Genomic DNA, 26,987 nt, shown 5'->3' on the forward strand with positions numbered 1-26,987 from the left:
CAGTGCAACTGGGGCTGCATGTCAGCTTTCCTCTTTATCAGTTTAGAAGCTTGGCTTCTAGGGACAGTAAAATCAGCTACCATCTGCCATTTTCTTTCTAGCTCTCACTCAAAATTTTGTAGCTTTTTCCTATGTGTTACTTTTTGCCTTTAAAACAAATTATTTGGGGCTGGGGATGTAACCCAGTGGTAGAGTGCTTGCTTAGCATTTATGAGGTCCTAGGTTCCATCCTCAGCACCAAAAACAAACAAAAAAGCTGAACAAAACTTTTTGGCTGGGAGTATAGCTCAGTGGTAGAATGTGTGCAGGTCCAGAGCCAGTGCCAACAAAACATTTTACTGTTGTTTTGGGGGAGATTTTGGTGCTGAGTGAGAGTAAAATTTGTGTTTAATTCACCCTTTTAATCTAAAAGTCCAAGTTAATTTTACACATTGTTCTACCCTTGGTATTTTACACCAGATGTAATTTAATGTAAAAATTCTTTCTTCCCTCCCATTTTCTCTCTCACCTACCCACCCACCCATCCATCCATCACAAGCAATGCTTGTTATAAGCTTTTTTTACATCTACCAGTGTATCTTTGGTTACATGTGGTCATAAATTATCAGGATTAGGAGTCAAGTGGCCTGAATATCTGCCCTGTTACTTATTATGAAACCTTGAATGAATTACTTAATTTCTCTAAGCTCAATTACCCTGTTTCTAAAGTGGGACTAATAACATTATCAAATTTATAGGATTGTTATGAGAATTAAATGAAATATGCTTAGAGTAGTACCTAGAACATAGTAAATGTGCAGTAGAGATCAGCTGGTCTTATTATTCCAGTAGAGTAAATTCCTAAAGCTGAAATTTTTAAGGCAAAATGTACACACATTTTAATTTTTGATAAAAGGTTATTGCAGTTTGTATTACAAATAGCAGTATCTGAGAACGCCTTTTCCTATTTGGCCTGTGCAGATGTAAAAACAGTTATGAGCCAACTGCTTTTTATCATTGATTGTGTGCTAGTGTCTATGTTGTAAAACTGAAATTGTTCTCCATTCTTATTTTTTAAAAATCAAATGTTAGGAAACAAAAGCCAGAGATGATTTTGTGTGTGTGTGTGTGTGTGTGTGTGTGTGTGTGTGTGTGTGGTGTCTGTTGTTTGCAGGTATTTTTGAAATTGTGGACTCCTAGTTTGTTATCAATAATAACAGAACTAATTCTACTTTTATCTTTACTAGGGGCGTAAAATGCCATTTTAATGTTTTGATGTATGTTTAAATATTTTAACTTGAACTTAGTCATCTTGTCCTGTTTTTCACTTTAAAGTCTTTTGGGTGCATGTGTACTATAATCTGTTTTTTTTCCTAAGCTCTAATAGCAATTTAATGTTCATAACACTTAGTTAAACTATTAGATCTATTTATTAGATCTGTTATGATTTATGTTTAGTTCAAATTTTTCCTTAGTCTTATTTGTCCAAGTTTCTAAGCAGGAATTATTTGGTAGTTTATTATACCCCATAGTGCCTATTGAAGCACATAGATTTATTATTTAGTATTAAATAATTGTTCAGAAGATAGATATGTTTTTTGGGTTCACATTTCTATTGCAGTTATTATTTTTTTTAACAAGTAATTAAGTTGTTTTGGTACATATTTACTACACAAAATTCAGGTGTTACAGAAAACTACAAATAAATAATCAATTTTCCATTACCTAAGAATAGCCATTGTTATTTAAGGATTTATCCATGTAGGCATTTTTCTATAGATCTATACAGTTTGAGTAAGCAAATGAATGGGCACATAGAAAATTTTATAAAAATGACTGAATCCCTCTTCCCACTGATGGTGCCCTGCAGAGAGTAGTGGAAAATTTTTAAAAAATGAAATTCTGTATATGCAATGTAAGAATAAATAATAACAGAACTAATTCTACTTGAATTGACATTTGAAGTAAAACTTTAAGAGTTACTGAATCAAGGTTAACTTCCTCAAGAAAAGTAAATTTTAAAAGTTAAGATTGAAATGGTAGGGTTTTTGTTATTGTATTTGTGAGATTTTTTTTGTTTGTTTGGGTTATTTGCATTCGAAGAGTTCATGCATTGCCCCATTTAATTTTGAAAAGATCTTAAGATCTTTCACTTGAAAATTTTAGACTCTAATCTGGAAATGACCAAAATTGGTACTTTTCATGCTGTTTTTTTGAAGACACTATAGGGTTCCATAGAGGTGCTGTGTAGCTTCTCCATCTCTGTTTTCATCCATTTTGTATATTGAAATTTTTTATAAATTTTTGGTCCTGCTCCCCTCTGCCAAAAAAAAAAAAAAAAGATGAACGTTTAAAAAACATTGGGCATTACATATGTTAGTAGCCGACTAGAGGGAAAAAAAAACACCTAGTTATGTAGCATTGTTTACTTTCTTTTTGTGTTTTAAAATTGCTGAAACACTTATGTCTCGTGCTTTAAAAGTGCAGATGAGTATTTAATTTTTGTGACTTAAGTAGTAAACTACTAAGAATTATAGTGAATTGCTGACAGTCCCTTAATTACACTGGATTTTACTGGCACCACTATAACGTATACATATCTTTGAAAGTTAACAGGATGACAGGAACAATGCAAATGATGGACTCAACTGTACTAAAATTGAAAACTTTGAGAAACTACTCTTGGCTACTTCAGTGGCTATCTGATCACTGCACTTACCTGATAAGCAAAAAAATATTTGCTGCTATGTTTACCAAGTCATAATTTACTGGCCCCTGAGGTAACCAACTATAATTGAAAGGCTGGTTATACCATTGCAATTTTATCATTAGATACATCATGAAAGAATAATCATTTGACAGATTTGTAGATTTTATACACTTTTTTTTTTTTGTACCTGGAATTGATCCCAGGAATGCTTAACTACTGAGCCACATCCCCAGCTCTTTTTAAAATTTTATTTAGAGGCAGGGTCTTACTAAATTTCTTAGGGCCTCACTGAGTTGCTGAGGCTGGCTTTGAACTGGTGATCCTCCTGCCTCAGCCTCCCAAACTGTTGGGATTATAGGTGTGTGCCACCACACCTGGCAGATTTGTGGACCTCTTTAAAAAAAAAAAAAAAAAAGAAAATTTGTAAACTCTATGCTATAGTCGTTTAGAAAGAATTCCTTTTCATAACCACAGTCTTGGCTTCCATGTTTGTACAGATTAAGAAAAAAATTTATTGGTCTTAATTCTAACAAGAAGCCTTGAAGTATAGGCCACACTAAAACATAACTATAGATTTCTCTCCCTTACCCCCAAAAGGGATTATGTTTTAAAGATAATAGATGCATTTAATGTAACTTTAGTAACTAGGTGCTAGTTTTTGTGGAAAACCAAGGTAGTCCGTGGCGTTCATAGCACTTTTAAGCAGTGAGGTGCTGTTTTCTTTTTTAAAAATTTCATTTCTCACTTGGGAAATTAACTATCTTGTCATTTGATGGTGTTGTTTTCAGGATCAGCAGCTTCAAGGGAACAATATTAGTGACTATGGGCTCCATTACTGTGGGGAGGTTTTCCAAAAACCTAATTAGTAGGCAAGTCCTTATGGAACAAAACGAAATGATGAGCCTACATCTTGTCAGCTACTGAATGTGTGCTGGTGTTCTGTGAAGCTTCAGAAAACATCGTTCTGCACAGCCAGGTTCACTGCCTGAGCTTTCTTCATGAATTAGAAGTCAAGTTTTGTTGCAAAAACTAAGATCAGTTTATTGTGGTTCAGCTGGAGTGTGCTTCCCTCCATCTTCTCTATACCAGTATTTTCATCTAGTTTCCTGCTTTGACTTGAGGCTCCCTTGAAATATCCAATACAGGAACTATTTCAGACAGATCCACATTCCTTTTTTTTTTTTTTTTAAGAATTTCTTATTCTTTTTTTTCCTAGTTATCAATGGAACTTTATTTTATTTATTTATATGTGGTACTAAGAATTGAACCCAGTGCCTCACACATGCTAGGCAAGTGATCTACCACTGAGCTACAGCCCCAGCCCAGATCCACATTCTTTTTTTCTTTTTTTTTTTTTTTTAGTTTTAATTTGTTATATGACAATAGAATGTATTACAATTCATATTACACATATAGAGCACAATTTTTCATGTCTCTGTATACAAAGTAGAGTCACATTATTCATGTCTTCATACATATACTTAGGGTAATGATGTCGTCTCATTTCACCATCTTTCCTACCCCCATGCGTCCTCTCTTACTCTCCCTCCCCTTTGCCCTATCTAGATTTCATCTAACCTTCCCATGCCCCCCTCCCAACCACATTATGAATCAGCATCCTTAAATCAGAGAAAACATTTGGTATTTGGTTTTTTGGGATTGGCTAAGTTCACTTAGCATTATCTTCTCCAACTCCATCCATTTACCTGCAAATGCCATGATTTTATTCTTTTAATGCTGAATAATATTCCATTGTGTGTGTGTGTGTGTATAATAATATTCCATTGTGTGTGTGTGTGTGTATAATAATATTCCATTGTGTGTGTGTGTGTGTGTGTGTGTGTGTATTGGTATATATGTATCAATATTTTCTTTATCTACTCATCTACTAAAGGGCATCTAAGTTGGCTCCACAGGTCTACATTCTTTATTTTTGGTTTATATTTCATTGTCCCTGCCCTGTGCATTAAACCAGGCCCCCAAGAGCCTTTGTTCCTCTTGTCAGTTCAGCTTTCAGGATTCTCAGATCCATCTCATCTTTGCTTTGATCTTCTATTGCCTAGAGCAGTAGTTCTCAGCCTGGGGCAATTTTGCCTCCCACCCCAGGGGAGAAAGTCTGGGGCAGTTTTGTTTGTCATGCAGCGGTACTACTGGCATCTATTGGATGCAGTCTAGGATATTACTCACCATCTTGTAGTACATAGAATAGTCCCCAACACTGAAGAATTATCTTGCCTAAAATGTCAAAAATTCTGAAATTCAGAAATCCTGGCTTAGAACAATTTACTATAAACTGCTTATCTTAAGTTGGGGAGAAAACAGTTTGTGGTGGTGTTATGGTTTAGATATGAGATGTCCCCCCAGAGCTCCTGTTAATGCAGGAATATTCATAGGTGAAATGTTAGATTATGAGAGCTGTAACTTTATCAATTCAACCTAGTTTGAGTGGACTGACTGGGTGGTCTCTATAGGTAGGTGGGACATGGCTAGAGGAGGTGAATTACTGGGGGTTGTGCTCTGGCAGTGTGCGTTTTCCCTGTGGCCCTTTCCCTCTCTTTCCCTCTTTGCTTCCTGACCCTGCCCTGAGCTGAGCAGCTTCCTTACTCAGCCTTTCTGCTGTGACATGCTGCCTCACCTTGGGCCCAGAGCACTGAGTTGGCTATCTGGACTGAGACTTGTGAACCAATGAATCTCAAGTAAATTTTCCTTCCTCTAAGTTGTTCTTGTTGGGTGTTTTGGTCACAGCAATAAAAAAGCTCATTAAAACACATGGCTTTTCAGTACTTTTTAAATAATAAAATTTAGTTTTAAAAATTTAGAGTACATCATAGTTTTAAGGGCAAGTATTATTTTGGGCAACTTTCATCTCTAGAGTGTGTGTGAGAGAGAAGAGGGAGGAAGTAACTGAAATCAAGTGGGTTATACAGTCATTATTATTGCTACTTATTAATGTTTTAAAAGTTTTAAAAACAAGATAATTGGGGGATGGAGGTAGGGGGAGTGAGAGTGAGTCAGTGTGCACAGATCTGACCAGGTAGCCTCACTGCTTAAAAATGCCTTCAGTGGTTCCCCATGTCCTTCAAGATCAAATCCCTCCCTACTCTCCCTGTAACCTGGGGGAAGCTGTCATGATAATTCTGTTTTCCTGTCCCAGAATAGGTGTAGTAATAGAACTCTATATAGTTACTCTGAAAATTAAGATATATGTAAAGGGGTTAACATAGTGTCTGGCACATAGAAAGTGTTTAGCAAGTGTTCCTATGAAAATAACCCAAGTCACCCATGTCATCCCTACCTCAGTGTTCTTGATGTAGTTGAAAAGACCCAAACACACATCAGTGCCAGAACACTTGTTAATGGACGCACTGTCTTATGCTCAGGATGGTGTCAAAGGATTTCTTTATCATAAGAAGAAATTTCATGTCACTGTGGCTTGCTTTCTACATCTCAACTTGCTTGTTTACAAAGTAACATTGCAAAACAATTTAAGACATGTATTTTTAATCCTTTCATTCTTTGTTTGCCTTTATATATCATATGTTCATTGTTTGTCTCCTGATATACCAAGGACTTTCTTCTTTTCGAGGATTTATTGAAAGAAATTTAAGTACGTAAAATTTCTTCTCCACATTTACCTCGCCTGGTTCCCTGTTTCTGTTTTATTTCATTTTTGTTTTGATTGGTTTGGTAGTAGGGATTGAATCCAGGGTGCTTTACCACTGAGGTACATCCCCAGCCCTTTTTATCTTTTATTTGTGACAGGGCCTCACTAATTTGCTTAGGGCTTCCTTAAATAGCTAAGGCTGGCTTTGAACTTGCGATTCTTCTGCCTCAGCCTCCCAAGTTGCTGGGATTACAGGCATGTGCCACCATGCCTGGCCGGTTTTCTATTTTAAATTTATGTTATAACAAAGCAGATTTTATTCTGAGTGTAGCAAATAGGTAAGTCTATGAGAAAACAACACATTTTTACCACTCCATAATTTTTGAAAGTTTCATTTGGGCTTGGTTTTTGTAATTAGAGGCTTTTTATATTTTTTGATATGATACATCAAATACTGTGCCTTAGTCACAAGGAACAATTCAGAATTACATATGACTGGGAGGTTGCTGTTGTATAGGTATATAGCTGCTCCCCACGTTGCTGTGAATCAGAAGAGATTTAGAGCTTATATTAAAAGCACAAAATCCTTGCATTTTGTGAAAAGCTAGCAGCATTCCTGAGAAGCACTACTAAAGGTTTATATCTAGATTTTATGGCATATCAAACTCTAATGATGATATGATATAATATGGTAATATTTTTGTGTCCTATTTTTCATACTATGAAATTCCCACTTATATGCATCAACTTTACTATGGCAGATTAAAAGCATATACTGTTAGTCCCGTAGTTGTAAGGAAAGACAAAATTGTAGAGAAGACATAGAAAATGTAGCCAGGCACAGTAGTGCATACTTGGGTATGCCTGGAATTCCAGTGACTCAGGAGGCTATGGCAGAAGGATTGCAAGTTTGAGACCATCTTGGGCAACTTAGCAAAACACTGTGTCAAAAATTTTTTTAAAAGGAGTGGGGCACTGAAGATGTTGCTCAGTGGTAGTGCATCCCTGAGTACAATCTCTGGTTTAAAAAAGGGGGTGGGTGGTTGGGTGGGGTTGGAGTGAAAAATAATGAAGATTTTGGGTTTTTTTTTTTTGCCTTTTTATTCTCCTGTCATCAGTAGATGAAACCAGAATACCAAGCCACATGAAATTTTATTTTCTGGTTTTACATAACTAAAAATTTACATTTATGAGCTGGCTGAGGGTTAGGGATATAAACAATGATTGTGGCATCATTAAAAGAATTTTTTAAGCATAAAAATGTAATGTTTTTTCAAAATGAAAGCAGCCTCATACCTTCCCTGCCTTACTCTCTTGAATTCAGTCTGTAAGATAATACTTTAGGTTGAGTAAGGTAGGAAGAGATAAGTAATTTAGTTATACAAATATAAAAAATTTCTGCATGGAAAAACAGAGCATTGGGAAAAACTATTTGGAAGCTCTAATGTTCAAAAGGCCAATTTTCCCTTATGTATAGAGGATGTATAAATCAGTTCAAAAAAGAGCAGCAACCCAACAGGAAATCTACAAAGGAAAGGAACATTTGCATACTTTTTTATGTATGCCTATTAGAAAATATTTTACACAAAAGAGAAAATAACTATTCTTACTCATACAATTTAAATATATACTTTTTATGTATTAGATTGACAAAGATACAGAGTTAAAATATCTTTTGAAAAATATGTGCAAAAGCAGGCACTTTCACATTTAACACAGCATAGGTGGAGAACAATTTCAGCATATCTAGCAAATTTATTAATGCACATTACTATTGACCCAGACATTTCATTTCTAATAATTTATCAGTAGAGAGCTAGTTAAATAAATTTGTTGTATCTGTAGATTCGAATACTATGCAGCCTTTTTTAAAAGAAAAAAAACTTTATGTGCAGTGAAGTCTAAGATATATATATGTTAAGATAACACCTCAGATCAAATAAAAAGTAAGGTATCAGATTTTATCAAATAATTTTACATCTCTTAAAGCCATAACAATCATCAGGTAATTTATTCTTTGCCCTTGAACTGCTCATGGCATAGCTATCTACCTATGAATAGGGTTATTTAATAAATTTCCTAATACTGAATCATTCCTAAAGCGATCCCTTTGTGACAGTCTTCTAATGTCTTACTTGTTTATATTTAAAACTTTTGCATTAATATCCCAGATTTATTTATAGTGGGTATTTTGTTGGTCATTTTGACATATTTTGTTAAGGAATATTATAAGACTCTATAAAAGAATTGGGAATTTTTCTTTTTGCCTTTTTTTTTTTAGTACTCTTTGCCTCACAAGGAGGACAAGCTAAGTGTAAATACTCATTTTTTTGCATGTATAATAATTGTAGGGTTGCGGGTATATCTCAGTGGTAGAGTGCTTGCCTACCATATACAAAGCCCTGGGTTTGATCCTCAACTACTGGGGGGGAAAAAGTTGCATACAATTTCAGTGTAGCTAATGAGGCTCACGTAGGCCAGCCCTAAGTTAAAAGAGAGAGGGAAAAAAAGGTATAATTAGTAATTGGTTCTTTTTTACTGAAGGAAGAAGAAGGAAATATTTGCAAAACACAAAAAACTTCCTGGCTTCAAGATTGTGTTTTATCTTTATCTCCTACCAACGATCTTATGGTTATAGCCCGGGAGCAAAAGGCCGTGTTTCTAGTGCGTAAGTACTCTGTTATTTTTTACATTCATTATTTTCATTCATAGAATAGAACAGAAAATGGATTAGGTGAAAATAAAAAATGTTATTTCTGTTGAATGTATTGTATGGTGGCATCTCTAATCTGTGTAACCTTTTATTTCTTTTCTCTATCCTTTCTTTTTTCTTTTTATTCTTGTTTTTCTCTCTTACCTGCAAGATACTTAAACTGTCTGTCTGGCCCTTCAGAGGAATTACTAGGTATTGCCAACTTCTTGCAAAGGGACAGCCAGTGGTGAAAATGCCACTGATCCTTTTTTTTTTTTTTTTTAGAGAGAGTGAGAGAGGGGAGAGAGAGAGGAGAGAGAGAATTCTTAATATTTAGTTTTTAGTTCTCGGCGGACACAACATCTCTGTTGGTATGTGATGCTGAGGATCGAACCCGGGCCGCACGCATGCCAGGCGAGCGCGCTACCGCTTGAGCCACATCCCCAGCCCACTGATCCTTTTTTAATACCAATATGAGTGGGGTGATTTTCAACTGTAATTTGAAAACTCACAGTACTATATACATTTTTGTTTGGTGCCTGCAGTATTGGCTGGGCACAGAATCACGAGCCACTCAAGCAGGAACAAAACTTTATTTTTGAAAAAGCCACCAATACTCCGTAGGCGCCGGCAAGCCAAACCCGGTCCTCCCACGCGCGCGTCTATCGGAACGGGGGGGGGCGGACCTCCCCCGGAATTTCCTCCTACTATCCTTCCCCAACCAATGGGAACTCTCCAGGAGTCCTGTAACATGAGTCCGGTAGCAGGCCAAGGTGAACAGCAGGAGTCCAATTTCCATATGAATGTAAATCTTAACATAATCATATCATCTCAGTGGCTAGCTGGCATGTCACCTTACAACCAAAAGTGCCATGCATCATATTATTTACTTGTGGCTCCTAGCATCTGCCCCCTTCTGTTTAATTAAGCAACAAGCAATGTGGCTAGGAACCGTGCCTGGTAGGTTGTCCAATTCAACATATGGTTCTTACCCGTCATGGGAGAACTGACCTTTAGGCGTCAGCTTCCTGTCTTAGGTTGAATCCACTGCAATCAGATCAACCCGTCACTGACTACCGGTCCAGCATTCAGCCATGCTTGTGGATAGGCCTATGCACCAGTGGGGGGGGTGAGGTTCTTGCCTCACCTCTGTTGGCCCCCAAATTTTGCCTTGGTGCCAGTGGGGGGGGGGTGAGGTTCTTTGCCTCACCTCTGTTGGCCCCCAAATTTTAGACCACCACTAGTAGAAGGGAGGAGGATACAGAAATGCCACGACACCAAGCCAATTGATGGCTCCTTTGGAAAAATTGCGTCACTGGTGACACCATCAGCAAAGATATGCCAGCATTACCACAATTAACATGGGGTGAGCTGGCAAGGAAATTGCATCACTGGTGACACCATCAGCAAAGATATGCCAGCAGTACCACAATTCGGTGCACCAGATGATATTTCACAATGCATGCAACTGATATATATTCCAGGCAAGTTCTGCAGGCAGTTCAAATCGGAGGAGTCTATCAATATGTCCATTTCCTCCCAAAGTAAATCAAGTCCTTGATTGAGCATTACTTGTTGAGTTATATTCATTGATGCATCAGTTTATACAGTTTACTGTGATATCTATCATAGAAGCTGTAGTTTGGTTTTATCTCAGTCTTCACCGGAATTGGGATGGAGATGGAAATTCTGGCAATGATGCTAAAGAGACATTATCCTGAACAGAATTATTAAATATAATGAAAAGGAAAGGTGAAAGTAAACAAACAGATCTGTTAACCTCCTTTAAAAACAATCCTTAACAGCTGTTTACCTAATTTAAATTAGTAAGCAAACAGATCTGTTAACCACCTTTAAAAACAATCATTAACAGCTGTTTACCTAATTTAAATTAAACCATTTAAATCACGTGAATAAAAAAAAAATTCGGATCCATTTTTTTATGAGCGCTCCTCATATATGAAATATGGACATACACACATACAGACATACAACACAAAACAGTGCACACATAACATACAACACATAAGACAATAAAGGCCTTGTAGCTTTACCTAGGTGAAATCTCCATTGTAATGTTTAAAACTCCACAGTCAAAAAATAAAACTGATCAGAAAAACATTAACTGAGGTTTGTATGAGCTCAAAAATAAAATAGAACTTTATGATGTGGGAAAAATGCAATAATAGATATTGAAAAAAAAAAAACATCTTGGTTAATCACTGGCACAGATGTAAGAATAGCCAAGCTGGAGCTCTGGATATCAGCTGTTATGGATTTGAGTCAAATTATCTTCTTTTTCTGTAGAAATTGTTTTAGTTAATCTCTCTGGAATCCAAATCGGTTGCTGTTCCTCCTGTGGAAAAACACAGACAGAGCCCCGACTCCAGACTATCACTGGATCTGGGCCTTTCCATTGTCCTGTTAGAATATCTTTCCAAAGTACCTTAGGCTTATGTACATTTTTTGGATACAAATGTCTTTCCGCAGCACTAAGTCCCAATGAATCCAAATTTAAAAAGTTTAGAGTAAAAAGGGTTATTTTAAGTTTATCTTTGGGGGATATATACCCCTTTCCAATTCCCTCCTTTTGTTTTAATAAGTACATTTTAATAGTTTGATGAGCTCTTTCAACTATGCCTTGTCCTTGTGGATTGTATGGAATTCCTGTTATGTGAGTAATGCCAAATGATGAGCAAAATTGTTTAAAAGAGGTGGAAGTATAACCAGGACCATTGTCCGTTTTTAACTGTTTTGGAATGCCCACAGTGGCAAAATTTTGTAAGCAATGAGCTATAACATCTTTAGTTTTTTCTCCGGCATGAAGGGAGCCCATCAAAAACCCGGAAGAAGTATCAACTGTAACATGTAAATATTTTAATTTTCCAAATTCTGGCAAGTGTGTGACGTCCATCTGCCAAATATGGTTAGGTATCAGTCCTCTAGGATTGACTCCAAGATTAACTTGTGGTAAAAATGTCACACAATTTTGACATTGTTTTATTATATGTCTGGCTTGTTCTTTAGTTATTTTGAAACGCTTTTGTAAAGTATTAGCATTGACATGGAACCTTTTATGAAAATTTATAGCTTCTTCTATTGTGGAGAAAATATGTATGTCATGTGTAGATTTATCTGCTAGTTCATTGCCCATACTAAGGGCTCCAGGCAATCCTGTATGTGCCCTGATGTGTCCTATAAAGAATGGATCTTTTCGGTCCCAGATTAGACTTTGTATAGCGGAAAACAAAGAGGAAACAGTAGAAGAAGGTGAAATCCTACCAGCATCTTCAAGGGATACTATAGCATTAACTACATACTGACTATCAGAAAATAAATTAAATACAGAATCTTTAAACATCATAAAAGCTTGTAATACTGCATTAAGCTCTACCTTTTGAGCTGATTGTTTGGGTACTAAAAATGTAAAAGTTTGATCAGGAGTAACTACTGCTGCTGTACCATTGTTTGACCCATCAGTGAATATATTTGGAGCATTTATGATAGGGGTTTTTCTTGTCATTTTTGGAAAAACTACAGGATGCTTAGACCAAAAAGACAACAAAGGATTAGATGGTAAGTGATTATCAAATGAAACACTAGTTTTACACATGATTATTGCCCAAGTATTTAACTCATTAGCTAACTCATCAATTTGATCTATAGTATATGGAGTAATAATTTTATTGGGAGAAATCCCAAACACTCCCTTTGCTGCTTTTATTCCTTTGAGTATTAATTGTCCTACAGCCTCAGGATACCTAGTAAGAATAGTGTTAGGAGAATAAGATAAATGTATCCACAATAATGGACCTTCTTGCCAAAATACTCCTGTAGGAATATTTTTTGTTGGTAGTACAATAAATAATAAAGGCAAACTTATATCAATTCTATCCAAATGCATATTTTCCATATATGTTTCAATGATTTTTAATGCTTTTCTTGCTTCAGGCGTTAACATGCGGGGTGAATTTGGATCTGATGGACCTTTTAGAATATCAAATAAAGGTCCTAACTCTCCTGTTGGTATGCCTAGATAAGGCCTTATCCAATTTATGTCTCCCAATAACTTTTGAAAGTCATTAAGTGATTTGAGTTGATCTACTCGTATTTGAATTTTTGGTGGACGGACCATGGTTGAGGATAATAGAACTCCTAAATAATTAATTGGAAGATTTAATTGTACTTTATCTATTGCTATCTCTAGATTATAATTTTTCAATAAGTTTGTAAGTGTGGCATAACATTCTAGTAATATGTTTTTATCTTTATGTGCCAATAACACATCATGCATATAGTGAAATATTTGTAGTTCAGGATTTTGATTTCTAAGTGGCTGGATTGCTTTATTAACATAAATTTGACACATAGTTGGGCTGTTAGCCATCCCTTTAGGGAGTACTTTCCATTCATATCTCTGATCAGGACCTTCATGATTCAGTGCAGGGATAGTAAATGCAAAATGTGGACTATCCTCGGGATGAATTGGAATTGAAAAGAAACAATCTTTAATATCTATAGCTAAAACATGCCAGGTTTTTGGTAAAGCAGACAATTGGGGAATCCCTGATTGAGCAGGTCCCATAATAACCATCTCATTGTTAATGGCTCTTAAATCTTGTAATAATTTCCATTTACCAGATTTCTTTTTAATGACAAAAATGGGAGTATTATGGGGGGATACGGAAGGTTGTATATGTCCTTCTGCTAATTGTTGTCTGACCAAGTCATGGGCTACTTGTATCTTTTCTTTAGTCAGGGGCCACTGAGGAACCCACACTGGTCTTTCTGATTTCCAAGTAATTTTGATTGTCTCAGTGGCCCTTTCTGAAAACCCAATCCATGTCTATTTATTTCTTGATCTATTTGAATAGGTGCTGTCATACCTGGTTCTTGTTCTCTTAATCTTTTTTCTTTCCTAAAGCCTTGTTTAGCCCTAGTAGTGGGCGCATTAGGATTGATGTTATTTGTTAATGTCAATCCTAATTGATCTAGGACATCTCGTCCCCATAAATTTACGGGAAGATGATCCAATACATAGGGCTGTATAGTTCCTTCACATCCTTCAGGATCCCTCCAATCTAATACCATAGCACTTCTATGGGGATTTGTTGCCACTCCTAGGCCTCGAAGTGTTTGAGTGGCTTGTTGTAATGGCCAATGTTTTGGCCATTCTTGACGAGATATGATGCTGAGGTCAGCACCTGTGTCCAGTAGCCCATTAAAGTCATGTCCTTGAATATTTAATTTTAGCATTGGGCGAGAATCTAAATTTAAAGACAGCATAGCCCAATCTACACCTGTGGAGCCTAATCCCTTGGAACCTCTTTCTACATTACAACTGGAAAATTTATCATGCAGGCTGGGTATTATTAATAACTGTGCTATTCTATCTCCTGGTGAAATTACTGATATACCTCTTGGAGAACTATCTATAATTTTTATTTCATCCTCATAATCGGGATCAATTACCCCAGGACTTATCATAAGTCCTTTTAGTGTAGAAGAACTGCGTCCCAATAATAAGCCTACTGTTCCCTGGGGAAGAGGTCCTTTTACTCCTGTGGGAATGATTTGAACTCCCATCTCTGGAGTTAGTACTGCTCTGGCAGAGGCGCAAATGTCCAACCCTGCGCTCCCTCTAGTTTGTCTGATGAGGGATTTAATGGATAATGCGTCCTGGGCACTACCTTGATGGTGCTGCTGGGTTCCTCCATTGCCCCATATATTTGTGGTTTTGGGCCCCTGGGCATTGGGCCCTCTAGTCCGTTTTTTGGCAATGGAGCCTGATACCTTTCTCCACGATATCGTGGGTAAACACTTGGTCCTTGTCCGTTTTTTGATAATGGAATACCCTGTATGGTGGCTTGAGAACGGCATTCATTAGCCCAATGTTTCCCTCTATGGCATCGTGGGCAAATACCCGGTATTCTATTCCTTTGATACCCAGCTTTGTTAAACCCTCCTCTTATGGGGCAACTCCTTTTAAAATGTCCTGTTTGATTACAATTATAGCATGTTTTTGGCCTGGCATCTAAAGCCTGTTGTACTGCTGCTAAGACTTGCCCTTGTTCATTAATGTCTCTACATAATTTAATATATGTGTTTAAATCTTCATGTCTCCATGGTCTAATGACCTCTCTGCAGCAACGATTTGCTTGGTTATAAGCCAGTTGTTTTATAAATGGCATTGCCTGTTCTGTATTTCCAAATATTCTAGAGGCTGTCTGGATAAGCCTATCTACAAATTCAGCATAAGGTTCATTAGTTCCTTGTATTACCTTAGATAATTGACCTTGTAAATCTCCATGCCCCTGTAAAGTTTTCCATGCCCTAACTGCATCTACAGCAATTTGTGCGTATACGCCAGGGTCATATTCAATTTGCTGTCTTTGACCCTCATAAGGTCCCTTTCCCAATAGCATATCTATATTTCTTTGAGGGTAACCAGCTTCTGCATTTCGCCTAGCTGTCTCCATGCAAAATTCCTCATTGGCAACCTTCCATAACAAATATTGTCCTCCATTTAGCACAGATCGACACATGTTAGCCCAATCTGCTGGTGTCATGTCCAAGTTGGTAACAGATTCGACCATGCTTACCGTGAAGGGAGCTTGCGGCCCATAGGTCGTTACAGCCTCCTTTAATTGCTTTACTGTTTTGAAATCTAAAGCACGGTGAATTCGTTGCCCTCCTGCCTGCTCAAGTACAGGGCATGCTAATCTTTGGGGTCCTGCCTCAGAATTCCGTCCATCAACTACGGGAGTTGAGGGCCGCTCAGCTGTAGATGGAGCTTTTGGTTGAATTACGCCCTCTGGTGATAGAACGGAGTTAGTAGCAACCTCCTGTTGTAATTCTCCACCTGATGGCTGTTTTTCCTCTAAGCTTTCTTTCTTTAAATTTTCCTCTGTCTGACTAGCTTGAGAGACCTTCTCTTTTGCTTGGCCTAGCGTTTTTTCTACCATAGTTTGGACCTCTAACAATTTACTTAACAGTTTTTCGGTTTGTTTTTTACTAGATTCTAATCTACTATAAAGGTAACGTAACCCAATAAGATAGGATAAAACAAAGCCGAAGCAGAATGAAACAAAAACGGAGCAGAGAATGGTTACATCAATTTTCTCTTTCTCAGGGCCGAATAACTTCAAACCTTGAGCCAACCATTTTTCCCAGTTCACCTGAGAAAATTCTAGGGCTAGGGAGCTTGAAATAAAAACAAAATAAATCAAAACAAGAACACATTGTTTTTTGAAATGGTCACCCATTCTGTCGCCTTCCCTCAGGGGCAAGCAATTTCACTCACCTCTAAGTTTCAGGCGTTCGCTGTACGGGCCACCAATTGCCACAGTCTTGGCTGGGCACAGAATCATGAGCCACTCAAGCAGGAACAAAACTTTATTTTTGAAAAAGCCGCCAATACTCCGTAGGCGCCGGCAAGCCAAACCCGGTCCTCCCACGCGTGCGTCTACTGGAACCGGGGGGCCCGGACCTCCCCCGGAATTTCCTCCTACTATCCTTCCCCAACCAATGGGAACTCTCCAGGAGACCTGTAACATGAGTCCGGTAGCAGGCCAAGGTGAACAGCAGGAGTCCAATTTCCATATGAATGTAAATCTTAACATAATCATATTATCTCAGTGGCTAGCTGGCATGTCACCTTACAACCAAAAGTGCCATGCATCATATTATTTGCTTGTGGCTCCTAGCAGTTTGGTGCATAAGTTTTTAGCTCATGAATTTTTTTGTTCAAGATTAAAATTAGGAGGTATATATAAGATATGAAAAATCTCATTAATCAAAATAAGGTTATATATAGAACAGATATGGAATGGTCTTATAAAGCAGATTTCTACTCAGTAGAATAAATCTAATACGAAAATTTTCTCAGCCATCTGAAGATAACAGTAAGTTTACAAATAAAATAGTGTGATTCATAGGAATTAATAGCTCTATTCTGCATTATACAGGTTTAATAGGATGAAGGAATGACTAACGATTAGGGACCAGCTGGTTTTATAAAATTCTTTAAAATTTTTTGTAACTATTATCTTACATTTTTCTAGAAAAAGACACAAATCAGTTAATACAGAACTATTACGTTTTTTACTCATCATTCCAAAGGGAAAGATTAAAATATATGAGTAACTGTCTTAGTATGCTATAATATGTAACATGTGGCATCTTAATTTTTTTCAGCAAAATGGAAATATAGTGATAAAGGAAAGGAAGAAATGCAATTTGCTGTTGGTTGGAGTGGTTCTTTAAATGTTGAAGAAGGGTAGGTGTCTTAATTTTTTTTTTACTCTGTGTGTTAATGCATATTTAAGTCTTTTGACTTATAACTGAATCTGTAAAGAAGTTTCATCATTTTAAATGTTTAAAAAATGTATATGCATCTCAACTTTAGAGATTGTAGACAATGGTCTGGCCAGCAAATTCTTATTGTACTCATGATATTTCTTTTTTAAAAATCTGTTTCAAAGAGTATGAGAGTTCAGAAAGAATCCCATAAAATCCTTTTTACATTTTGTCTTTTCTCCCTTTTCTTCGTTGCTAGTTTTATTCATCCAGAAAGCCAGGCATTCATTGTGCTCTCTGTTTTACCAGTATCAGGTTTGTACTGAAGGATACTATGCTACATTAAATCTTAAAACTCACATGTTGGGATATTTAAGGTTCCTGCTGACCCAGTAAACCTTTTTAAACCATGATCTCTGTAGTAATTACATGATGGGGCTACTAGTCTGGAACCTTGAGCCAGGAACTATTTTCAGTTAAACTTTTATGATTGGAAACTCTGATCAGAATGGAAAAGATCCTTCAGACTGAATTCAGATAAAAGATATCAACTGGAAGGACTTAGAATATGTCTGGCATCTTACAGATACTTAATGAAATGTTTTCTATTATCAGAATAAATTGATCACAATTCTCTTAGTTTCAGCACTTAAAAGACATTTGTCACAAATGCAGAGCAAAATAATACTTTAAAAACAATAAACAAAAAAGTAATTTTGTTCAGTGATTACCTACTGTACTATATGGGGCAAAAGAGTTTATAATTACTTGAAAAAGCTGGTGATGGTCCCAAGGTTTGACAGGTAAAATAAAATTCAGAGTTTTTCCATTTCAAGGTTTAGTTTGAGCTCTTGACAATATTTCAAGTCCACATGTCCAAAAAAATCTTTTTTAGGATATCAACCCTAACATGTGCTTAGAAAGAAGAAACCAGGTAGTTGAAATACTGTGTGTCTAATATATCTCTAGAAATACAATTTACATGTGATGTGATTAGCAGTTCCTCCTACCCTCAGCCCTGCCTGTCATCTTGTACAAGGAGGTGTGTTGAAATTCTTAGTTGATATGAAAGGAGAGTGGATGGTAGGAAGTGCCTACGGGTGATCATTTGAGATCTTCTAGGTTCTGTATACAGTCTTTTGTGTAAGCAAAGTTTTGCTTTCTTTCATGTTTTCATGACAATGCAGAGTAAAAAAAAAACGCCGTATTTTATTAACTTCAAATGAACACAATGTTATATTTTATTGTGAATGAATATTGTGGAGTTTTACTGTGTTTTTTACTTGTGCATCAACTAAAACTGGTCCACAAAGTTCATTTTCCACTTACTACCCTTTAATATTAAACTTTAGAAAAATAAAAACAATTGATAGTTTATTGGATAACCGTCTGATTTTTATCTTGTTTTTGTTTTTAGGGAATGTGTAACTAGTGCTCTTTGTATCCCTCTAGCAAGCCAAAAGAGGTAAGGATAAATAAGAGTTGTGTGTTTTCTTTACTTTGGTGCATGAGATATTAAGATTGTAAATTTTATTTGTAACAGAAGTTCCACTGGGCGTCCTGACTGGACCTGCATTGTGGTGGGTTTTACTTCGGGTTATGTACGCTTCTACACTGAGGTGAGTTGAATTTTCAGCAGGTAGAAAAGACTGCAGTATTTCTTTATGCATCCCCATATACTAGTTTGTGACTTTATTATTACCTGATGTTTATAAATGTGTAATTGATACTTCATGGGGATGGAGGCCAGGATAGGCAATATGGCCTTCCTATGGATGATATAGAGAAAAAAGCTGTAGTCTTCTAAAAAAAGAGTACCTGATATCCGTGGAAAACTGCTGGGGAAATGATACTCTCTGGCAGCCATACCTGTTCATGTATATTGGTGAGGAAACAAGCAGAGCCCTTCTCTGTGCTTCCTTCTAGAATGGTGTACTCTTGCTTGCACAGCTGTTGAATGAAGATCCAGTGCTTCAGCTTAAATGCAGAACCTATGAAATCCCCCGACATCCTGGTGTGACTGAGCAGGTAATAAAAAAGATGATGTTCAAAGTGATAGGGATATTACTCTGAAGCAGTTTCTCCCCACCTTTTTGCATGGAAATTTAGAGAAGTTTTTGTCTTGTGGCACAGTTAGCTATGCTTTCACATTCTAGAGAGATAATCTATTTGTAGCTGTTTACAGAATTCTAGTCTTGCTATAATTTTTTAAAAAATATTTATTTTTTAATTGTAGTTGGACATAATACCTTTATTTCAGTTATTTATTTTTATGTGGTGCTGAGGATCAAACCCAGGATCCCGTACGTGTGAGGCGAGTGCTCTACCGCTGAGCCACAACCCCAGCCCGTCTTGCTGTAATTTTTTAATGAAGTATTATGTTTCACTTTATAATAAAAGTAAAATACTTAGAAGCCAAGAAAGTTTCTTATTTTTTGACTTAATAGTGACTTAAGGCAAAAGTGTGATATGTAAACTTATGATCTTTTTTGATTAGGTATCCAAAATTACCCATAGTAAAAGAAAAGCTCTGGTCTTAATAGTACTGCTACTTTGTAGTTAATTTTTTTTTAAGCAAAGGTTGTTAAGTTTTTATAGAGGAAAATGTGTTTTTTTCTATTTATTGGAAGATTTATTGTTCAGTGTGAGACTTTCACTTCTTCCTAGGTTCCTTGTGAGATCTTGGTTTTCTCACAATCAAAATATAATTGTAGAGCTTAAGCCAATATGCTTTTATTTGGTTTGCAGTAAAGATAGTCAAAAGTATATAGCATGCCTTTCTTTCGTTAAAAATTTTTAAAATTTAATTTAATACATGACAGTAGAATGCATTTATACCCTTTATATACATAGATGTGATATAATTTCTCATTTTTCTGATATAATTTCTCATTTTCATGTTGCAGAGTCATATTGGTCACGTAGTCACATATATACATACAGTAATAATGTCTGATTCATTTTACTAACTTCCTATCCCCACATTTCTCTCCTTCCCTCCCATTACTTCACTCTACCTAACCTAAAGTAACACTGTTCTTCCCTAGTGCTCCCCTCCCCCGCCTTATTGTGAATGAGAATCCATATATTAGAGAAAACATTTGGCCTTTGGTGTTGTGGGATTGGCTTATTTTGCTTAGCATGATATGCTCCAACTCCAACCATTTACTGGCAAATGCCATAATTTCACTGTTCTTTACAGCTGAGTAATATTTCATTGAGTATATAAACCACATTTTCTTTATCCATTCATCTGTTGAGGGACATCTAGATTGGTTCCATAGCCTAGCTGTTATGAATTGAGCTGCCATAAACATTGATGTGGCTGCGTCACTATAGTATGCTGATTTTAAGTCCTTTGGGTATAAACTAAGGAGTGGGATAGCTGGGTCAAATGGTGGTTTCATTCTCAATTTTCTGAGAAAGCTCCATACTGCTTTCCATAGTGGTTGCACCAGTTTACAGTCCCACCAGCAATGTATGAGTGTACAACATCCTCGCCAACTTTTATTATTGCCTGTATTCTTGATGATTGCCATTCTGACAGGAGTGAGATGAAATCTTAAGAGTAGTTTTCATTTGCATTTCTTTAATTGCTGGAGATATAGCATGCCTTTTTCTTTTTTGTATTTCTTGACTTCCACAAGATTTCAAGTGAACAAATTATATGTATATTTGAACTTAAATTGTATGATAGAAAGATGGGAGCTATAAAAGAGATTTCATCTAGTAAGAGAGTCTAGATTAATATATGTTAATACTGAAGAATGAATTAGTGATATAAAGATACACCTAATTGCTGATTTATAGGACAAAGTAAATTCTGTACAAGTTTTGATTGGGGGCTCAATTAAGACTAGGACAATAAGAGCAAATTTCTCTGAGGAGGTGAGATTTGAATTAAGCCTTGAAAATGGGCGTAGACTTTAACTTGAATTTTAAATGGAAACAGAGGCACTATGTCAAGTAATCAAGAGAAAAATGAGGGAAGATTTGCATGTAAAACCATGTATGCAACAACAAAGAAATCATGATAGGAAATAATGAGAAACTGTCTCTGGAATAAAGAGAGCAACCAAATTTTGTATAAATTTGAAAGCTATGTCAAAATCAGAATTGATCCAGGAGTTGAGAGAAGCCCCTAAAGATTTATGAAAAGGAAGTGATATAATTAAAGTGATTTTGAAGGACTGTTTCTTCAGAATGAATTGGAATTGTTAGAGACTGGAATTGGGAAGCCTAGGTTATCTGGCTTTTTTTTAGGTTATCTATAATAAATGTTGAGTGTTGGGAACCAAGAGTAGTATTGCTATGGGAAAAAAGAAAGGATCAGTACAAAAATAATTTTGAAGGAACAATTGACAATACTTGGTTATTATCTAGAAATGTAGAGTATTAAAAAGAGAAATGAGTCAAACATAGCTCTAAGATTATCATTCTTAGAAGTACCATTAACTAGAGGTGACTGCTTTTGCCATAAATTAATGGGGGTGATAGCCAGCGTCTCATTGGGGGGTTATTCTACCTGCTGAGAAGGGTATAAGCCACCTGAAAACTTAAAAGTCTAAAATGATTAATGAAAACCAAAATCAAATAGTATAGATAAATATATAAATATATTTATAAATATATATTTATATATACTTATATAAATATATATTTATATATAAATATATATTTATAAATTTATTTATTTATACTTATATATAAATATATTTATAAAAGTGGAGCTCCTGATACATTCAGTCCACACAAGAGCAGGAACTAGACAAAGGAAAGATGGCTCCCATGGTTTATTTAAGGGGTTACATCAAAGGCAGGGATAAGGTTTCAAGGGCGGGTCTTGCTTTCTGATGTCTTGCAGTCAGCAGGTTGATTAGCCATCTCAGGTGCTGTGTAGGACATGGCAGAGCAGGATAAAAATTCACAGTGTTCCTGGGAAATTGACCAGAGGAAATGTCCACTGGTCATCCCCAAACACCAGATGTTTCTATCCACTAGGCTTTGATGCATGGTGACCCACATGCAACCCATGGAAGCTTGTGACAATAAATAAAGGTTGTTAACTGTGGTCTGGGCATGTTGAATTTGAGGCAGTGGTTGGAAACAAAATGAAGACACTAGTATCATGTAATGATGCAAATCTAGTATGTAAGCACAGAGGTTAAAATGGTGATGATGACTGAAGTCATGGATAATGAATTCTCTTAAGTAAAGGGTATAGGAAAATAAAAGTATTGCTGACGACTTAAGTCTAGACTTAAGTATTCATCATGAGGAGATAGAAGTGAAACTGTTAACAGCAACAAAGAGCATTTGGAAATCTAAGATTATGATACAAAGAACTGTTTTCCATTTTTCTCCAAATTGACTGTATAGTGAAGATCCTTTAAATGCTCTAAATTTGGCTGTCTATAATATTCATTTTTGAAACTGATAAAAAATGTAACTCATATTTAGATGCTTGTGATTAGCTATGCAAACAAAAAACTAATCTTTTAACTGAAAAATAATTTTTATTGAACACAGAGAAGGAAGTCTTGTTGTTACTCTGTATGGTACATAAGCATCTCTGAATCTGACACATCAGTTTCTATGTGTATATCAAAAACTTGCTGTTTGCTTCCTCACAGGATACTACCAGGTCTATCAGAGATCACAGGTATAGATTTTTAACTCAGTTCTGGGGGCAAAAAATGCATTGTAAGGGCAACAGTGAGTCATTGCAGGGGAAGATTCCAAGAGAAAATGAGGTTTATTTCTGGAATGTCAAAGAAACTACTTCTGTGTCTTTTGAAAAAACAACAAAAACACTTTGCACAGTATTTTTGAGCCTTTGGCATTTATGTCAGTATTTTCTTCAGGAAGATTCTGGCTTTGGAGATAGTTTACTTGCTGGTGGTGAGGACCTTTCTGTCTTCTAGCTCCTTCCCTGCACCATGCTCAGTGGACCATCATGTGAGTAGGCATGCCAGCTCCCTTACCCCTGGCTCCTGTTTCTTGTGGCCCCAAACTTTCTCTTAAAAGTACAAGTACCCTAATAGTCTAATAGGAAAAGAGGCAAGGTAGACTTCCAAAGAAAAACTATAATTGGCCAAAAATCATGAGAATATGTTGAGCCTTAATAATCTAAGAGCTTGCCAGGGGACCCAAGATGGCAGGCTAGAGGCAGGCTCTAGGACCTGGGATTCAAGTAGCGGGAATACTGTTTCTCTGTGAGTGATTAGAGAACCCCAATAGCTGCTCCCACGCAGAAATCCCAGCACCTTGTATTGCAAGTCTCTAGGCCTCAGCATCAGTTTGGGACTCCTGGCCCCTGTTCCTACACAGGACACCCAGCCACGGCCCATGCTCAGAACCTCCTGCCTCCATTCACATGTGGACCTCCATCTACCAATGTGGTGCTCTCCCAGTAGCCTCCCATTTTGGGGCACTGCAACCACTGCCATAGTCCCCTACACGTGGTAGCCTGCACCTGGGGACACCACACAGGGTCTGGAGACAGCCACCAACCACAACACTGCACTCTCCACAGAGCTGCATCTCTGAATACACAACCTAATGCCACCACCTGGTCCCATCCGACCCGACATCCCATCACTAAAAGTAGCCGCCTCCATCTTGGTACACCTTTGTCGCCATCTTTAGTAGGGGAAACTCCCAGCTTGGGACACAGGCTAGAACTTAAAAGCAAAATCAAGGTATCTAATGTCCCCAACTCCCCCCGCTCTCTGGCCGCTGCTAACCCAGCACAGTACTTGTGGCTACGTGGCTGGTCCATAGCTCACAAAACTTGGTCTTGAACTGCCCAGTACAAAATAGCTCTCTTTGACAGGTATGCAGCCCACAAGACCTCTGGAGAGAAAGGTTCCTGATTGGGGGAGTGGGAAACAGTTTAGAGACTAAATTAGAGACCAGGAATTGGAGGTCTACAGGTGATATAAGGAGATAAGGCCAGGTGTCCACATCACACCAGTGGGCCCCCAAAAGTGTCCTTATGGTACAATCTCCCATCAGGGCCCGGCAAGTGCTATACCCCACCTCAGGAGCTCCACCCCCAAGACCAACCATCCCACCTTAATAACCTTCACCAACCTGAGGGTAGAGATACCCCACCTGTTGGATGAGAAGGAAAACAGGAAAGATACTGATCTCCAACAAAAACAATCCTTGTATCTTCCTTCAAGTTTTTTTTTTCTCTCTCTCTCCTCCCACTCTCACATCTCCAACATTTGTGAAACCAAGTACTTTTCATTAATTAGGCTCCTGAGGACCAGGATGTCTGAATAGTATATTACAGTTGTGTTGTATATTCTTTTGTCTCCTATTTTTACATTTTTCTTAATTTTTGTTTGTTTTCTGTATTCTCTATTGTCTTCCCACTTGTCTTCCCCAAGATTCTTTTCTCTTTTTTCTGCTACTACTCATCTTCTTTAGATTCCTCTTTCATGCTTCTTGTGATCTAATAACTCTATATCCTCTCTTCCTACTACCTCAACATTTCATCCTACACCTTACTCCCCGGTCTTTGTCTGCCATTAGACACTGTAGACCCTTTTGCAAACCTACTATTAATATTGTAGATAAAAATTGAATTTTCCGTATATTGTGCAAAACCATAAACATTGTGCAAAACCGTAAACATCTTAACAGGAGCTATTTGGTTTAATGCTGTATATTGTTGTATATTGGGATCTGTTAATATTGTTCTCCCCCTTAAAGGAGAACAACCCTGCAGGGACACTATAAGCCTATAGGGTGAAAACTGTAATGCCTCAGATCCACAGTGCTAGGAGGGAAGAAACACAAACAATGTGAAAAAACAATGGGAGAAAGTGCCCCAAATAAACCAAGATACTGCATTATTAGAATCCATGGCCAGCACAGCAGAATAAATGACAGAGGAGGAGTTCAAGATAAACATAATTAAAATTTTCTGTGAATTAAAGAATGATAGAAGAGAACAAATACAGGCAGCAAAAGATCATTTCAATAAAGAGCTACATAAGCAAATACAAGAAGCAAAAAGAGATTACTTCAATAAGGAAATGGAGGTTCTGGAGAAAACAAACAAACAGAAACCCTTAAAATAAAATAATAAACTAAATTAAAAACTCAATACAAAGCATTGCCAACAGATTAGATCACTTGGTATATGTGCTGCCAAAGCGAGCACAGACTAGATCATTTGGAAGACAGTGAAGACAAAATATATAATCTTGAAAATAAAGTTGACCACACATTAAAGATGGTAAGAAAACCATAAGCAGAACATTCAAGAATTATGGGATAACATGAAAAGACTAAATTTAAGAATTATTGGGATAGAGGAAGACATAGAGTTCCAAACCAAAGGAATGGACAATCTATTCAATGAAATAATAAGAGAAAAATTTTCACACATGAAGAATGAATTGGAAAATCAAATACAGGAGGCTTATGGAACACCAAATATACAACATCACAGCAGATCCACACCAAACACATTGTAATGAAAAAGCCTGGTATACAGAATAAAAATAGAATTTTAAAAGCCATAAGAGAAAAGTTTCAGATTACATATAGGGGGAAGCCAATTCTGATTTCAGCAGATTTTTCATCCCAGACTCTCAAAGGTAGAAGTTCCTGGAACAACATATACCAAACTCTGAAAAAAAATGGATGTCAACCAAGAATCTTATATCCAACAAAATTAAGCTTCATATTTGATGATAAAATAAAAACATTCCATGATAAACAAAAGTTAAAATAATTTACAACTAGAAAGCCTGAACTCTAGAACATCCTCTGCAAAATATTCCATAAGGAGAAAATTAAAAACAACAATGAAAATCAGTAAAAGGAGATATTACACTAGAGGAAAAACCAATCAAAGGAGAAACCAAGTCAAGTTCAAAACTAAAAATAAACAAAAATGATCAGGAATATAAATCATGTCTCAATAATAACCCTGTATATTAATGTCCTAAACTCATCAATCAAAAGACATAGAGTGGCAGATTGGATTAAAAAAAGACCCAACAATATGCTGCCTCCCAGAGACTCATCCCTTAGGAAAAGACATCCACAGACTGAAGGTGAAAGATTCGGAAAAAAACATACCACTCACGTGGACTGCGGAAGCAAGCAGGGGTTTCCATCCTCATATCAAATAAAGCAGGCTTCAAGCCAAAGTTAATCATAAAGGATAAAGAAGGATAGAAGAGTAGTTTGATCTGCTGTGTCTTACGAAGTTGATGGTAGCTGTGTGGCATGTGGGTTATAGACAGTGAGAGTGGAAGCAGGAAGCTAAATTGAATGTTCACTAACAAGAATTGGTTAAACAAGCATGCTACAGGGACACTGCTACATTGATATTCATAGCAGTACAATTCACAATAGCAAGACTGTGGAAGCAACCTAGATGCCCTTCAATAGACGAATGGATAAAAAAAAATGTGGCATTTATACACAATGGAGTATTACTCTGCATTAAAAAATGACAAAATTATAGAATTTGGAGGGAAATGGATGGCATTAGAGCAGATTATGCTAAGTGAAGCTAGCCAATCCCTAAAAAACAAATGCCAAATGTCTTCTTTGATATAAGGAGAGTAACTAAGAACAGAGTAGGGAAGAAGAGCATGAGAAGATGACTAACATTAAACAGGGATGAGAGGTGGGAGGGACAGGGAGAGAGAAGGGAAATTGCTTGGAAATGGAAG

General features: G+C 36.8%; 1 protein-coding gene across 2 annotated transcripts in view; it reads left to right on the forward strand.

The window, feature by feature from the left end:
* Nucleotides 1-26,987, forward strand: part of RAB3GAP2 (RAB3 GTPase activating non-catalytic protein subunit 2) — a 113,128-nt gene that overhangs the window by 33,827 nt on the left and 52,314 nt on the right. For both annotated transcript variants that reach the window (XM_081299128.1, XM_081299129.1), the window contains exons 3-7: nt 8,838-8,961; nt 17,182-17,263; nt 18,701-18,748; nt 18,827-18,902; nt 19,210-19,311. In XM_081299128.1, the coding sequence (XP_081155254.1) occupies nt 8,838-8,961; nt 17,182-17,263; nt 18,701-18,748; nt 18,827-18,902; nt 19,210-19,311 (432 nt within the window). The remainder of the gene's footprint in view (nt 1-8,837; nt 8,962-17,181; nt 17,264-18,700; nt 18,749-18,826; nt 18,903-19,209; nt 19,312-26,987) is intronic.

The sequence above is a fragment of the Spermophilus citellus genome, assembly GCF_964194105.1.
Source record: "Spermophilus citellus genome assembly, chromosome: 6".
Classification (NCBI taxonomy): Eukaryota; Metazoa; Chordata; class Mammalia; order Rodentia; family Sciuridae; genus Spermophilus; species Spermophilus citellus.